The 17,398-nt window shown below is 32.3% G+C and overlaps 1 protein-coding gene across 1 annotated transcript; it reads left to right on the forward strand.

Annotated features, from left to right (window-relative positions):
• The first annotated feature begins 2,251 nt into the window (after window positions 1-2,251).
• LOC127735972 (ctenidin-1-like) lies at window positions 2,252-8,060 on the forward strand. The gene is made up of 3 exons (XM_052246442.1): window positions 2,252-2,298; window positions 6,986-7,416; window positions 7,977-8,060. Exons 2-3 carry the CDS (start codon window positions 6,987-6,989, stop codon window positions 7,988-7,990), a joined length of 444 nt encoding a protein of 147 aa, XP_052102402.1. The 5' UTR covers window positions 2,252-2,298; window position 6,986; the 3' UTR covers window positions 7,991-8,060.
• Window positions 8,061-17,398: the final 9,338 nt, after the last annotated feature.

Below are 17,398 nucleotides of genomic sequence, written 5' to 3' on the forward strand. Positions count from 1 at the left end.
TATACCATCCACACGATTAAATACTTGTACAAGACAAATTATGTGTGTTGCATAAACAGTTTTTATTTCAAGCTCTTTACCCTTGCATGTAAAAATAAGGTCTTTTAGAATTTCCGATGACATGGGTCCCTCGAAGAAAACCGGTATGTGTTCTCAATTCTTTAAACACATGTATGGTCTTTAAAAACAGTAAAAAAATCTTCAATAGTTTCAGTTGGATGAGACAAACTAATTAATTATGACAGTAAAGGAACACCATCCATACGTTTGGTTTAATATACTTTTTTATGTAGTTTATGTATATATGCGTCAATTGAAAAATGTTTCAAATAAAGAAACCATGAGAGCCTCATAGGGCAGTGTTGATTCTGGAATATCACGTTTAAACTGTTTGCATAATTTTCATAATCATATTGCTCAGCTAAAACCAATATTATACCAACTGTTGATATATAAAAGATAAAAACCCATGAAATCCTCCTATTCTTATAATGTGGAAGTAAATAAATTCTGCCATAGACCAATTTTCTTGTAGGGCAACAACATACAATTGCTGGTCAAACGTTTGCAAAACATTTTAATGAACATATCTAAACATTGTTTCATAGTGGCATATACAATAAATGTTGCCATGTTGCTAGGTTTTGTGTCTATGACTGTAGCGTAGGTTAAAAACGTATCCTTAAATTTGAATTATGATAGGCTTTTGTAAAAGCCGGCAGGAATTGGGACAATTTTTTCAGTATTCTCTGCAAACATGGGAATTTGATCTAAGCTTTGTCATGAAATAAGTCGGAGAAACATCCAAGATATGTCAGATGTATCTATGTTTTCCTTAAAACAAAACTCAATGTCGCCGTTAGCAAAGGGAAACAAGGTCAATATATGTTTTTTATTTTATCTTGTCGATTGGTCAGCATGCCATAGGTTTTGTATTAGAATCATCAAGCGTCACAGATATTTCTAGTTCAAGTTTAACCTTTAAGGAACCTAGAATAGCGTTTGCTGTGTCTTTTTGTACTGAGAGACTGCCGTAGCTATGACGTGACAGGTTTTTTTTAACCATGAATTCCCAGCATTGATGTCAACATTATATGCTCCCTCCTGTATTATATGACCACCTTCTTTTAATGTAGCAATGGTGTTGAGTAAGTCCCATCGGATATATCTAGTGACTGCGTTCAACTAGGAACTATTGGAGCGGCTGCATGTAATGTTTAGTCTTCATTTATAGTTATTGACTTAATTCAAGTTTCAATTTCTGACAGTATTTTTTCAGAATCCAACATTTGATTCTCCCTCCTCTTGTTTTGCTGTATAACGATTGATTTTTCACACTGTTTTTTCTAAATGTTGTTAATTCGTGTAATAGGAAGCAACAGTAGATTTTATAAAGAAAAGACAGGACATAGGATTTTGGTGAACAAGCAAGTCTTTATGGATGAAACCATTCAGGCAACAAGAAGCCTTTTCGTAAAATATCCAACTCATCGTTTAATCATTTTTTCTTTGGAATGCTAAGTAAAATCATAACCAAGCAAGTCATGTAGTGAAGGGCCTTGGTTTGTGAAATAAGACTGATTTTATTTCAAAATCTCGTTTTTGTCCGATAATTGTACTTTTTTTTTAGTCCTTCATCAGTTTCATCAGTTTCAGTATAACGTAGATGTTTGTTGCGTTTGTACGAATTGTGCTTCCAGAAGGTACTAGCAGTCTAGTCAAAAGGGGTGGACATTGATCTGATCAGAATAGACTAGGAACAACATGGTTGATCATCGAAAAAAAAAATTTCAGCCTGCAGTTATGCCGGTCCATTAAAGTTGTAAAATAAACACCTTTTTCTTGATTTGTCACTCCTCTATTATTATTTATTTGTTTTTAAACTTCACCATCCTTTAATTTTAATGTCCACTAATTCAAAAGAACGACAGAAGATATATCTAGCTATTTTTAAACGATGAATCAAAAAGTAAAAAGGTGTTTGTTTTTGACAACAACCTTTACAATAAAAGTTACAAAGTACAATTTGTGTTAGTCTTTGACTTTAAATAATTTATCATATGAATAAAATCGTAGGATTTTTTCTTAAATTAATCTTCTGCAAATTTTGATTAATTGTTAAATTAAACAAATAAGGTCATATTTGATAATATTTGGTATAAAACTGCATAATTAATCTTGTTTGGTTTTTTGTTGCATGTCTAATACATCTTCTTTTATTACCAAATGTGTATTATATAAGCCCTCTAGAACCCAACCTTCAGCACCACACCAGACCATCGTACCAAAGCTGAACAAGTAAGAATCGATTAATTTTTTCGAATTTCTTTTTCTTTTTTAATAATATCTTTTTTCTCGAACTTCTTTTTTTTATATAGTATTTTATAATAATTAAGGACATTTACTTTCATCTAAGATTTTATAGCTTAAATTTGGTTTATACTTTTGCAATCCTCTCATTGCGTAAATTCAACACGAGCTTCCTCTGCAATGTGTTTACTTTTGTTAGTCTTGTGTAACATCTCCATTCAGTCACGATTTTCAAGATTTTTAAAACATCAGAATATTGCTGAACTTAAATCCATTCTTTTCGACTTGGAAATTCACATTGTATTTTCAAGCTTCTCATCGACCCTACTCTAGAAAAGTATTGGATAAAAGTAGTTGCTGTACTACTCAATGGTCAGAAGTCCTAAAATATTCCTTTGAATTTGACAGTTATAGGAAATTTACCCAGCATTTCATTGCAGAAAAAAAAATGGTGAGCCATAAACACATTTCTTGGATGTTTCAAAGCTCCAGTTTTTGTTTATCTTTATTAAATATTTTGGAAACTTGAGGTGACATGGTTACTAAAGCTTGTTAACAGGAAAACAAGTGATGAAACTTTGATTGGGTAACTTTGGGTGATGGTTATTATCTTATATGCAATGAAATGTTATGTGAAACTTTCGCCGTAGTACTGTACAGCATAACACTTTACTCATGCCAAATATTTCTTTATTTGGAACAAAGATAAATTCTGCACAATTTTTTGAAAGTCCCAATTTAACAAAGACTAATAGGAGGAAAACAACGGTGGTACTACTACTAAAGAGGGAAGCTGCACATTCAACTTTGACCTTGTATGTACTCTTATTCGTTTTAATTTCATGCTTTTTCACTGTTATATTCCAAAATGAAATGTTTTGAGAGGATAGAGTCTCAAAAACATATCTAAGAGGAAATTGCCTTGAATATTAGTAGGCAGAGCAAGTCATATTCAGTGTTTTGGGGAACTTTTTCTGACTTTTCTCCTTATTTCCGATATAATGCTTTAAGAGAAAACTTTTGCTAAACACTTCTTTAGGAAATATTCAGTAATAAGTAAATGCAATTATTTTTGAAGCATTAACAACAATTATTCACTTAGAGGGAACCATTTTATGTCCCTCTCTGGGACGCGGCGTAAACTTAAGTTTTACGTAAGGACTTCATGAAACCTCCATAGGGTCAGTAAACTTTTCTATTGATATTTCATTCAGCTTGAACACTAGCCATCTATTATTACATTTCTTACATAGATGTGTGAAAGGTACCACAACATTTTGATTTATTAGCCTCATAAGTTTTTTTTGCGGGAATGAGAGGTCCAAATGGACCTTATAACGAAGACAAAGAAGTCCATTAGTGATGTTTATCATCTTAGAGAGTCATCTGTTGAATCATATTCGAATGTTTTTATGTAAATGAGATGTATGTTTTATCATTTCTTTGTCTACACTACATTCTATCATGATGCGGCGTGATTTGGATTTTTCGAAGACATTTCGCTCAAATCGGTGTAGGTGTTGTCTTACATTATACTGAATTTCTCTGAAACTATTGAACTGATTATGACAAAACTTGACAGTAATGCTTCAAATAACCAGTATTTCAAACTTAAGAAATGAGATTCAGTTTATTCAACAAACAAGTCTTCTTTAGGTGGGATCATACTCCTTAAAAGTTAGATATGTTAGAACGCGTACATTTACATTGTTCTTAATTTGTATTACATTTGAAACAATCTGCTCCAAAACTATTGAGGTGCTGTTAGATAGATATCCAATGGCTACATATTTCAAATAGCGTGTGATCTTTTTGTTGTGGAATATTAATTTCAAAGATCATGTTCTTTATTGTAAATTCTTTTTTATTCATATTTTGTGACTAAAAAGTAAAATCACAAAAATACTGAACTCCGAGGAAAATTCAATCGGAAAAGTCCCTAATCACATGGCAAAATCAAATGACAAAACACATCAAACGAATGGACAACAACTGTCATATTCCTGACTTGGTACAGGCATTTTCAAATGTAGAAAATGGTGGATTGAACCTGGTTTTATAGCGCTAAATCTCTCACTTGTACGACAGTCTCATCAAATTCCGTTATATTTACAACGATGCGTGAACAAAACAGACATAATAAATAAAATAGTCAAAATATGGGTACAGCAGTCATCACTGTGGAACAATATCAAAACAAACAATCATTTACAAAAAAGCACAAAAGCATCTATCAAATTAAAAACCACATTCATTCTGACGTCAAAAAATGTTTACAAACGTCACATAAGAAGAAATTTTGTCGTTCAATGTTTATTCAAAACAATTTTATAATTTCACATGGGGAATGTTGGTATACAGGGTTAAAAAATCAAAAGTTATGTTAGAATTAATTTCAGAAATAGACCGAGATAAAACAAGCCATTTTTTCATCGACAAATATTGTAATTTTTGTAGCTGTACTACACAAAATGTATCCGAATGAGGCATAACGAAAGTATGTCCATAACTAATGAACATTAATAATAAAACTTCATACATACTTTACCATCCAAGAATATCGTACATTCACATTTTTTATTTCGGTCACCTTTGATAGTCGAAAAGGGAAAACAAGCATTTTGTATGTTAAAATGTCTTGTATAAAATGAAAAAAAAACTGACCCAATACAATACTGCAGTATTTTTATATTAAATTACGAGTCTGTTCAAGACTAGTACAAGTATAGCTAAGTGGGAGTTAGTGTGGTCGACAGTTGAAAGGAAGGTTTACTCATCAAATAAAATTTTTGTGGTAAAAAAAGTTTTTGAAAGTTTTTTGTGTGCACATAACAACTAATGACAAGCTTTTTAGCACTCTTCTGTCACCTAGACTTTTTTGTATGAGCTTATTGCGAATGTCATACAAGGATTTCTTCAGAGCTAGGAAATGATATTAGTGCTATATTTTAGCTTTATGTTCATCTCTCCCATGTCTTGAAACTAAATAATTCACAGTTCGATAATATTCGTTCTTGATATGCTGGAAATACTTGAAAGTAGATTTAAGACAACAATAATCAATATTAGATTAAATATTTTGATGACAAGGGAGTTCGTATCTCTCCTTTAAACTTCAAATAAATAATACATCTGGAACACGTTGCTATGCTGCATCTCAGCACGTACATAGAAAGGTACAATATACGTCGGTTGAGTACTACACTATACAACCCAGAGATGAGTTCAATTTTCTCATTTTGAACTTTCTATTCTTATAACAATATTCCACATCACCCGTTCTAACAAATGAATAAGCTAATACAATATTCCGTAGTTTATGTTTTCTATCAGGGTTTCTTCGTAGCTAGTTGCTATGAAGCTACTGGTTTTTATCGTTAGAAAACTTTGTTGACGGTTACAGAATACCTGTTCAATTTATATGCTTTATTTGTCGTAGCCATACACGAGGGTTTGGATGGAGGATCCTTCATATTCATTTCTGTATTCTTTAATTTTTAGGCTATTTTTCTCTATTCTTTATACTTTTTGCCCTTTTCTCTATTCTTATTCTTTTGGTCCATTTTCTCTATTCTTTTTATTTTTTGCCCATTATTCTCTATTCTTTATACTTTAGCACCTCATTATTCTCTCTTTTTTTATTTTTTTGGTCCATTTTTTTTATATTCTTTATATTTTTTGCCCATTATTCTCTATTCTGTAAACCCCCATCCACATCCTCATACACATATTTCTGCATTGCCATGAACAAGACGACATATTTGTACATTGCCATGAACAAGACGACATATTTCTACATTGCCATGGACAAGACGACATATTTCTACATTGCCATGGACAAGACGACATATTTCGCAAACTGGAGAAGGACATTCGTATTACGAATAGATGTTTTATTCAATGTATCTATGTTTTGTCATACAGTCAGGGAGTTCTGACACGTATGATTTGCGAAATGTACCCCACGTATATTACTAATTGTAAATGCAGGCTATTGTAAAATGACATTGTATTATGGATAATATTAACAAACAATTAATTTGTTTCATACAAAGTTACCAAGTAACGGATGTGTCCCTCTTTGCTGACCTCGATAATGAATGTACAATATTAAATTAAAGTGTTGTGAGCTTTAAATCGAAAACAGATTACATTTTTATCTAACTTTTATTTTTCGCGTCCGATTTGGTGTACTGTTGCAAAGTAAAACTTCAGCTCTTATCCAACGTGCCCTTATTTTTAAGCGGAAGTCGAAATCACCGCCTTTCATCCTGGTCGATTCGCTTTGCTGAACCTACTTGGTTTAATTTTTTCATAATATGCCAGAAATATTTGCCGCCTTACGAACAATTCAACCTTACATATGCAAGCTATTCCCTATTAGTCTAAGAACTAAGAAACTTTAATAAAAATGTGGTATTATAGTTTTGATTCATATGCAGTATATGGAATAGGAATATATATGATCGATAATTTGATGTATAGATGCGATTATTTTCACAACAAAACAATGACGACTACGTTTGTAAATAGACAGTATTGTTTAATGTATATATTTATTATATACAACACTACCTGGCACACGAATGATATAATTTGAGCTATTTAAAAAGTGAAACTAAACAGAACTATAAAACAACTTATTAAGAATTGATTATGTTTTCGTTTACCGCAGAATGAAGATCGCAATTTTCGTATTACTTGCCGTCTGTAGCGCTGTAAGCGCCCACTATGTTAAAGGAGGATACGGAGGATATGGTGGATATGGCGGATCTGGTGGATATGGAGGAGGATATGGTGGATATGGTGGATACGGAGGAGGATATGGTGGATACGGAGGAGGATATGGTGGATACGGTGGTGGATACGGTGGTGGATACGGTGGTGGATACGTAGGATCCGGACACGTATTTGTTGTTAGACCATATTATGGTGGTGGATACGGCGGATATGGCGGTGGATACGGAGGAGGATACGGTGGATACGGTGGATACGGAGGTGGATATGGTGGATACGGTGGATACAGTGGTGGATACGGTGGTGGATACGGTGGATACGGTGGTGGATACGGTGGTGGATACGGTGGTTATAGTTCTTCAAAGAAAGGTAAGAGAATGTTCCTTTTAATATTTTTAAATTAATTCCTGGTCGGATTTTAGTTAAACATATACAGGTTTAGTTTTATTTTTTCTAAATGATTTGAACAGATGAAAGGAAATGGTATTTACCAAGCATATTTTCCTGAACATTTCTGTGCAACACATGTTTTATTTAGCAAAAAGTTAAAAAAAATAATTGCATTTGTTGTCGTCATAGTAGTTCCTACATTACGACTGTCCAGTAAGATTTGTTTGCATGTGCAACCCAAAAGGAATAGTCTATAAGCATTTAATTCGTTAAGGTATTGGCATTCAATCTTCAAAGGTCTGTATATGATCAAATATGTTGAAGGTTTATAAATTAGACTACTACTATCTCGTTTCAAATATATTGTCTGCTAAATCCGGACAAAGTCTTCAAAGAATGCGAATGTCCAATATTTGATTTGATAAGAGTCTCATTAATTGTTAGAATTTAGAATTTGACACAACTAACAGGTAAGAACATAAACGATATAATTGTGAAGCGGATATTTTGCAATACAATTGACTTTTTTTCTGTTGCAGGAGGATATTATTGAAGATCCTAACCCAAAATGAACAATGGATGATGTTCGAACATTCATCTTAAAATATAATCGTCGCATTTAATTTGTGTTGAAATTTCTTTCACTAGTCCAATAGTTACTTGTATAGCATCTCTACACTCAAATCGCACAGTACGCATTTTTGGAGAGAACGTCTTCTTCGGAAAATTCTTGACTAAAATAAGATTTTATGCAGAACATGTAGTGTCATTGGACTCCATCATATATTTTTTTACATAATTATAACAGAATTTTATTCTTATCAAAAGTCCGGTCCAATCTATCATGGCTCATTTGTTCCATGTATGCCGTTTGGTACAAAGATTCACAATTTTCAATATAATAGTGGACAGTATTGTCGTTTGTCGTGTACATACAACCATCATCATGACTATACATAAAATAGACTTTTAACAATAAAATCAAAATAAAGTCATTTCCAACATTATTATTTGGTAGAGCTTTACTGCAGTTGAGTTATTTTAAGTCATAGAAGAGTTGAAGATATGTTGGTTTAAAACGAGCTTCTTAAAAGTACTGCATTACCACCATGCAGTGTAAGATATTAGACAAAACCCATTCTGAATATGTAATCATGCTTTACTATTTACTGACCTTAAGACATTAGGCCAATTAACATTTAGTTTCCGAAGTAAAAAGTATTTGTCACTTATATTGCAAACACTCCATTTTCATAATTTTTTTTTCAAAGATTGTCTCAGTGACAACATAGCATACCATAGTCACAAATATTGCAAGTCTTATTTCTCACAGTCATGTATGCCAGAAAATAAGGAAAGTGCGAGCCAGATGAACCAAAAACTAGACACTTTATCAAAAGGTTGAATGAGAAAACCTTGAAGGTTTGAGATTGACTAGAGCTTTACAATTGGTCTAACTTTTCTTTAAGCTTTTGAAACATGGACACCCAATCATGTTTGATTTTGTTTTTGACATATTTTAAAGGCTGCTCTAAGATTATTAACAAATACATTTGATAGAGAAGCAAAGGATATGGGGTATCCATCCATGACTCAAAATCAGTACATGCACAGCAATAAAACAAAAAAAGCAAAGAAGCAGCGCATTTGTCAAGACTGATATTGCAAATGAGGAGTTTTAATCCTTTCTGAATTCAAAAACCGTATACTAATATATTAACTAATTCCGTTGAAAAGCCAATAAAAACACTGATATTTTTTTTCTGTGTAAAAAGCAAGGTTATTCTTCTGATTTTCCTCCAAAATAGAAAAATGTAATAGGAATTCTAAAAGAAAAACAACTACAAACACCCGAGTTTTCCGAAATAAAGAAGACGTACAAACAAAGACAAACAACAACAAACAACAACAAACAACACGTGGTCAAGATAACCTGACATTTGAATTATTAATTTTGACAAGGTCATTAGTCCCCAATATCATTGCAAAAGGCATAATTGGTCTCTTTTGCGAAGAACTATACCGACCGTGTACTGCTGTTTTACAATTCAAGATGGTGGTATACAGTTAATCTATCTTAAAGTCCTTATCATGTCTGCACACGTCCAGTTAGAATGATTTTTATATCTTTTATGACCATTCAAATAGTTTACCGAACTTACTTTTTATCAGATTATTTATGAGTAGTGTATAGGGTACACAAATCATGAACATACAAAGTGTTAGATACATGACCAAAGGAGAATTGATATAATAGCCAATGAAACCGACATCTATATAAACCAAATGAAGATTGTCTTCAACAATGAGCAAAACATATGCCATAAAGTGTGCTATAAACAGCAATCGAATGACAAAATGAAGAAGAATTCAAAAGGAAAACAGACGGACTGCTTTCTACTACAACAATAAAAGAAAAACAATAATGGCATACAGCAACTAACTCCAGGGTTTGGAAAATAGACAACTTTCAAATATCTTGCTACAATTTCAAATTGAACCTTTAAGAATTATAGTTTATTTAAAGTACCAAACGGTTTAGATCGTATGTTAATTTAGGAGCTCTTTCATAATGCTGTAACAGTTAGTGCCGCCAATTATGCTGCGGGTTTCGAATCATTCAACATATTATAAGTATTAGATCACAGTATTATTTGTATTTCATGTTAACATAAGATTGCTGATACCCTCGGGGACGAAACATTCAACTGCAATAGCATCAACCCGATGGTTGTAAAAGTTTATCATAACTACTACGCCCATGTTTTTGTATTCCAGAGGCCGTTTTGTTTAAATCAGATTCAGCAATGGTACTCGACTATAAACAGTTGGAAGGCATAATGAAATACAATGTTGAAAATCATTGAAAACCAAGTATTCAAAAAGGGTGTGCCAAATACGGTCAAATCAATATATGTCGTATGGTAAAAAAAGGAAGGATTTTGAATAATTCATGTTTTTATAACTGTAAATTTGAGAATTACCGTATCGATGATATGTATGTCCGCACTGGAGTGCTGAATATTTGACAGGTGATACACTCGGATGATATACAGATTACGTTGATTAAAATATTATAAAACATCATTGCAGACACGGGCATAGGGAAGGAGCTACTAAGATTTTTACCTGAATTGTTTAGACTCAAAAAATAATTTACGCCTGTATTTTAATAGTCTTTATTGCTATATTGAATTATGACATTGTTAATGGTCGTATGTGCAAATATCAGGAGAGCTTCCGAAGTAGTACTAATACACCTACTAAAGGTTATTATAAAGCGGTATTAATCAAGAATTTTTGTCTTTTTTTGGAAACCAGTAGATATTGGGAACACTTAGATTTAAAGTTGACTCTTGCGAATTTTCAGTTTCGACTATTTGTTTTTCTTTTACATTTTCCTTTAAAAAATGTCCTAAATGTGTTACAATTTTGAACATCAGCATACTAGTATACGAAGTCAACGTCATACATACGTCAAGCAAAACCATCTTTGTCTTATCAGTCGGTACTGAGGCAAACGTTTTTTTTTTCATTTCATGCTGTTTAGACCTGCACTTGTATCCTTTTTTCTCAGGTCTATCCTCTTTGTTTTTCTAACACACAAAACTGTTTGACGAAAGTAAGAAGTCAACACAAAATCCCGGGATGGTTTGTTCATAATGTGTATTTTCAAAATCCTTTAGTTAACTGCCTAGTACATGTAGTAAAAATTAAAGCGTTGAATTGAAAAAAGTACGTTCACTCTTTTCTTCGTGATCACAATTGTCTTATCCTGTTTGTCATTGACTCAATTTTGATGGTGTTAGACTCTTTTCATTATCTATTACGGACGCTATGAGCTGTAAAGCACATTTATGGAATTCATGGCTGGTTTTCAGTCCAATTTTGCCTCATTTACGTACGATGTTGTATGTTGTTGTTGGAATATGATATTGTTGTTTGGTCATAAGATTACTGAGTATTTTCTAACTTGGGAAACGGAAGCTTTGAATTCAATTCGAATCGGGTGACTTGAAGAACATTCGGAAATTATTTTCACCTCAAACAATTCCCAAGACAATCCGAACTTATAATTAAAAGATAGGATATTAAACTACTCGTGTGAGCTTTAACACGACACATATTTGTATTATTGTCGACACACAAAATAGGACTGTTCATTTAGAAGTAAAGATAATGCCTCCAACACTGCTTCCGCGCTATTTTATGAGTTCTATTAATTAATCTTACTGTCTATCTACTTCTGGGACTTGAATTACTTTTCATACTCCTCATTTTGAAATTTCATTGTCATGTTGCTGACCAAATTCATATTTTTGCGAGCCTCTTGTCTATCTTACAATGGTCTTACAAATCATCTTGTCAATAGACGTATTTACACTTGTATGCAAATTTGTCCGCCATTACGTAAAACCATACAGGTTCCCGTAAACTTTGACATCATAATTTAAACATTTGACGTCACACTTGAAAAGTGATTGTTGCCTGACGTCAAAAGGTGATTCGGAGTAGATCTAAGGTCATTCGGAGGCAAAATATAGCTAAATACCAAAAGTGTAAATACGTTTATACTAGAATCCACTAGATTGTTCTGACATGTGGCTTTTGAGAGTTCAGGCTTGATTAAAATTTGAATCGTGGATTATTTCACAAATGCATACAATTACCTGAAATTACAGAAGGATAATCCCTATCAATTAAATGTTCAAACATTTTTCTTTTGTTTAAAAGATTTTATCATTTCTCTTTTAGGTTTGGTTACTTTTTTTTTTTTTTTTTGCTCTTTTGGTGATATAACCCTTCAACTGTTTTACCTCTTTAAATTCAGTTGTTTTATCCTGGGCTTTCACTTTTTAAGTTTGATCGTTCTTGAAAGTAATTCAAGAAAAGCGCTTTGGATGCAACAAATTTATAAAGTGTTGTTATCTTTATTTCTGAAGGATAAGTATTTGATCAAGTAGGAATCGGATTTGACAGATCTGACTTGATCACATGAAAGGATATATTGTAATTTCTTAAGGGGGTACATAACACTACTGGGAGATAACTCTGTGAAAATCAGCTGAACGTTTTAATCACGTTCTATTGTTAAGGAAATATTAAGCTTCTCAATGATCAAAATTAGTGTTTGTCAAACTGCTATATATCCAATGTAATTTTTCCGATAAAGTGTGTGGTTCAAAATTTTCGAGTTTTTATATTTTTGTCAAAGGGTCAAAGTAAATATTTTGTCAAAATTTTATGAAAATTAAACGAGCTAAATTAATTTTAGTCAAGATGTTTGGTACCACCTTAATTGCGATTGTTTTTAATGTAAATAATGCGACTGAGTGAGTACCGTAACAGTTAGAACTCTTATTCTGATATCTGATACATAATTGTGTTTAAAGCCTTTCCTGAAATCGCAAAAATTAATCTCGCATGTTAGCCCAGTCTGCAAAATTCGCAATAATAAATGCACACAATAGTTTCTGAATTTACAATATATTACCAAACAAATCATTAGTCTATGCCTTACCTTTTTCTTTTTTCTTTTTTTTTTGGCTCAACCTTTGAATTAGCCAAAATATTTTGTGTGGACTTATATACCTATATGGAGTTATTATCTCCCAGAACGATAGGTCTTTCTTTTGACAAATTAACCCGGACGATTCCAAGTTTCAATGAAATTTGCTTCAAGGCATAAAATAATGATCTGTGTAAGGTCAATATTTTTTCTGATTAAAATGAACTATAATTTAGTTTAATAATTTATTCGTTTTATATTTATCGTTTGTTGTTGCCAATTGGGATTTGACATTTTAATTTTCCATCTTTGATAGGGTTAAGGCAGAAACAATCCTTTCCTCCGATTATTATACAGAACTACCAAAACGTTTTATTAATTTATCGCTACGATAAAGAAACATTATGTGAGATAAATTTAATAATGCAAAACTTTTCGTAACACTTTTAAAACAAGCCAGATTTAACACATTCGTGAGTAGGATTTTGGAAATTTTATTGATTTGAACTGCATTTGATATCATCCTTTGACCTATGGATATTCATTTTCCGCGTTACATGTACATTTATCACGATTTCGTCCTCTCTTCTTGTCAGTTCGTAACTTTTTACATCTGTCAAATGACCAAATGACCAAACATTCTTATTTTCTATAGAATAACAACCAAATACTTTATAATGGGGTGGGGTGGTGGGAGAATATTATTCAATCTTGATGCTCAGTTTGAATTAAAATTGTATTGCCGGAAAAAAAGAGAGAACACAATTATTCTGAATAGTAGATAATTCCAACTTATTCGGTATTCAAGAGCTTTCAGCTGCTACTCAGACTTTGTAAAACGTCACCAGTGTCTGAGCAGAAAGTTGATGAACCAGGGGTATGTTTTCTAAAAAAAGTTCATCGGAAGGTACCAAGACCTTGTTGATAAATATCACAAATAATACACAATGGTCTTGAAGTATAGATTCTGAGTACTGACGTTGTTTATCATCTTAATAACGTGTTATAGTATTCTTTTATTTGTCTTTTTGAATATTACCTTTACAGTTTAGTTTATTTTTGGTGATATCCATTTGACGTGACTCGGTACTTATACATCCCGTCATTGTGTTTTTGTGCAATGGTCAATTTTTGTATTCTTGTTTTTAATTTTTGCTTATGTGCTTTGTCTATATGCCTTTTTGTGTTTCTTTGTTACATATTTGGTTTTTTTTTATAGTGATTAAGATTATAACACAATGTTGTAAACTTATTTTGATATTTTTACCTTTTATGTCTGTTTGTTTTGTTCACACATCGTTGTCAATATAATGGAATTTTATGCGGCTGTCATACAAGTGAGAGGTTTAGCTTGCTATAAAACCAGGTTTAATCCACCATTTTCTACACTAGAAAATGACAGTTGTTTTCTATTCGTTTGATGTGTTTGAGCTTTTGATTTTGCCATTTGATTAGGGACTTTCCGTTTTGAATCTTCCTCGGAGTTCGGTATTTTTGTGATTTTACTTTTTACTTACAAAGGGAATTGTTTTTTTTTTTCATATACCTTAACAATTCGTTTCTGTCTTGCTTCATGCAGATTCAGTAATAAATGTATTTTTACTAGATAACTATTTCTAAAGTTTATATCTAGATTAATTAGGGAGTTTTATTTCACATTATAAATCAATGAACCGTAGAACGTATTAAAACCTGAATGCATCAGAAAATAATATCCCACTTTAGTGTGGTCGGTAAATAGGATGCGAATCCTGCACGTCTTTGCAGAGAATAATATTTTTTGACGGAATATAAGTCATACAATTCATATATAAAGATGTTTCTTGTCGTATAACACACCTCGGGGTGTTATAGGACAAGAAACACCCTCAAATATGAATTATCTATAACATCATAACATATTATGATTTATGGTCAGTTATATTAGATACCTAAAAGAGAATAAGATATCTAAAATCTGACTTTCTATGTGACAAAAAACATGCGATGACTTGTAGATTGATAAACGTCATAGGGCTAGAGGATTTATGACCGTTGTCTCGTGATTGCCTGTACTTAGTCAGTAATATGACAGTTGTTTTTCACTTGTTATGTTAATTGATAGCGCTTGATTTTGTATGTTTTTATGGACTTCTCCTTTTTGCATTTGCCTTGGAGTTCGGTACTTTTTTGTCGCATCCTTATTGACACAACGTTTTTATCTAAACAACCTATGGTTACACCATATACAATGAGACGGTTAAACTATAAAATTAGATTATCAGCGATCAACACAAACTTAACAACGTCAACAGTAAGATACGAGCAAGATGAGTTTATGCAGAACATCCCATTAGACGAATGAAAAAGTTAACTATATGCAGCACTGTCCCTTCGAAGAAACATGCCTAATGATAAATGTATATAATGTTTAAAGTCATATCGACATCTTAAATTGTTTATAAGTTTAACCAGTGTATCGAGTAGAGGTTGAATTAATCTTAACTATCCAAAAAGATTCATGTGAATGATGAGTCATGTGATCATCGATACTTTCAGATTAAGAACAGTATAAATTAATAGACTGATTGAGTTCACATCGACATTTACAGAGTTGAATTTCAACCTTCTCAACTATCCCTGGTTTTGGTTTCGGTATCAGTATCGGCTTAAAGTGAAAATTTCAACAACTACAGTTCAAGGTACGAGTTAAACCCTGATAAAAAACGAGAAAACGAACAGCGTGATTTTAATTTTTAGCAATTAAAGAAAGTCCATTATGACTGACGGTAACCAACAACTATCAAAGTACCTCAGGATCGAGGCTTTTAACAGGTGAAAAAAGAATGTCGCAGGGTTAAACCTCTGCCCTCTCCTTAACCTTGTACAGTGGTGTAACGGAGCAACTATAAAATCAGTTGGAAACGACATGACTGCTCATATCGATACTGAAAACAAAACAACTAAAAAAAAAAAGACAACACAAGTAACAATCTAACAATAATCTTAACAATATTGTTGAAGGCCGTACTGAGACATATAATTGCCTTTATCTTCGTCATTGAACTCTGGTGGATAGTTGTCTCAATGGCAATCTTCTTATTTTCATATGTACACATGTTAAGCCTTAAAAAACGTTCAAGGCCTGGTATAACTGAAAAGCGACAGTTGGTCGACTATAGAGAAAAAAAACACCCAGCATGAAATTTGGTACGCCAGACTCGAGGTTTGTTCACCAAAAAACTCATCAGTGGCGTTCTTATAAAGACAAAAGAAATGTAAAGCCATTGAAAACCCAAAACAAGGAGATGTTGTATGATTGCTAATGAGAAAACTATCCACCACAGTTCAAATGACGTCGATGTAAGTAATTATAGGTCACCGTTCGGCTTCAATAGTGAGAAAAAACATACCGTATAGTCAGTTATAAAAAAGCCCATACATGGAAAAAGTGAACAATTCAAACGAAAAAGTCTTGGCCTAATACAATTTACGAAAAACATATATGACAGACATAAACCAACAACAACCACTAAATGTAGTCATCATTTCTGTGTTGACATGAATAATCATTGATATGGTCATGATTATAAATCAACTATTTACCAATGTTTGAGTTTTTCGAAATACTAAGGATGTTTTACCCCAGGAATATATTGCCTTATCTGTAATTGGCAAATGCTTTAAAAAAACTGGTTCCTCAATGCTCTTCAATTTAGTCCTGTATTTGGCCTTCTTAACTATTTTGAATCACGCATCACTGATGAGTCTTTTGTTGACAAAACGATCGTCTGACAAACACAAATTTAAGTCTGGTTTCTATTATGTTGAGTGACTTAAAACGGGTAAAAAAAAGAATATGTTGAGGTTAAAAATGTTTGTGAGCTATCAACCGTCCCCTTAGGGTAAAACAATACAAAATTAAAACAAACTGTAAAAATCAGTTGCAAATGGCTTTACGTAATAAATCGGTACAAAGCACAAAAAAAAAAAACAACTAAGATAAAAAAAAAAGCACAAAGCATCGATATGAGAGTACTCATGTCTACTGAAAGCTCGTTCAAAGCCTATTACAACTAAAAAATAAATGTTATCTCCCATACTAAAGTATCAATCAGTACACATCTAACGGATCTAGTAGAAAAATAAACACTCTAAAAAACGCTTCACCTTGTGCAATGCTTAAAATAGGTAAACAGTATATCGATAAGATGTAGGATGATCAGTACTCAAAACTGTAAAGACATAACAATATATATTAAGTTATGTTTTAATCTCTACAAAAAATATTACTTCCAATAAGTACAATAAAATAATTATTTGAAGATAACACACATGTTATGCTTAGCAAGGAGTTATTTCTTTACGCTACCAACAAATTCAATAGTAGATATCAGAAGAACATGGCTTTAATTATTTATTTTTGTAGTTAAAACTTAATGTTTAGCTTTGTATTCTTTGCTTTTTGTGCAG

The sequence above is a fragment of the Mytilus californianus genome, unplaced genomic scaffold, assembly GCF_021869535.1.
Source record: "Mytilus californianus isolate M0D057914Y unplaced genomic scaffold, xbMytCali1.0.p SCAF_3, whole genome shotgun sequence".
In the NCBI taxonomy this organism is placed as follows: domain Eukaryota; kingdom Metazoa; phylum Mollusca; class Bivalvia; order Mytilida; family Mytilidae; genus Mytilus; species Mytilus californianus.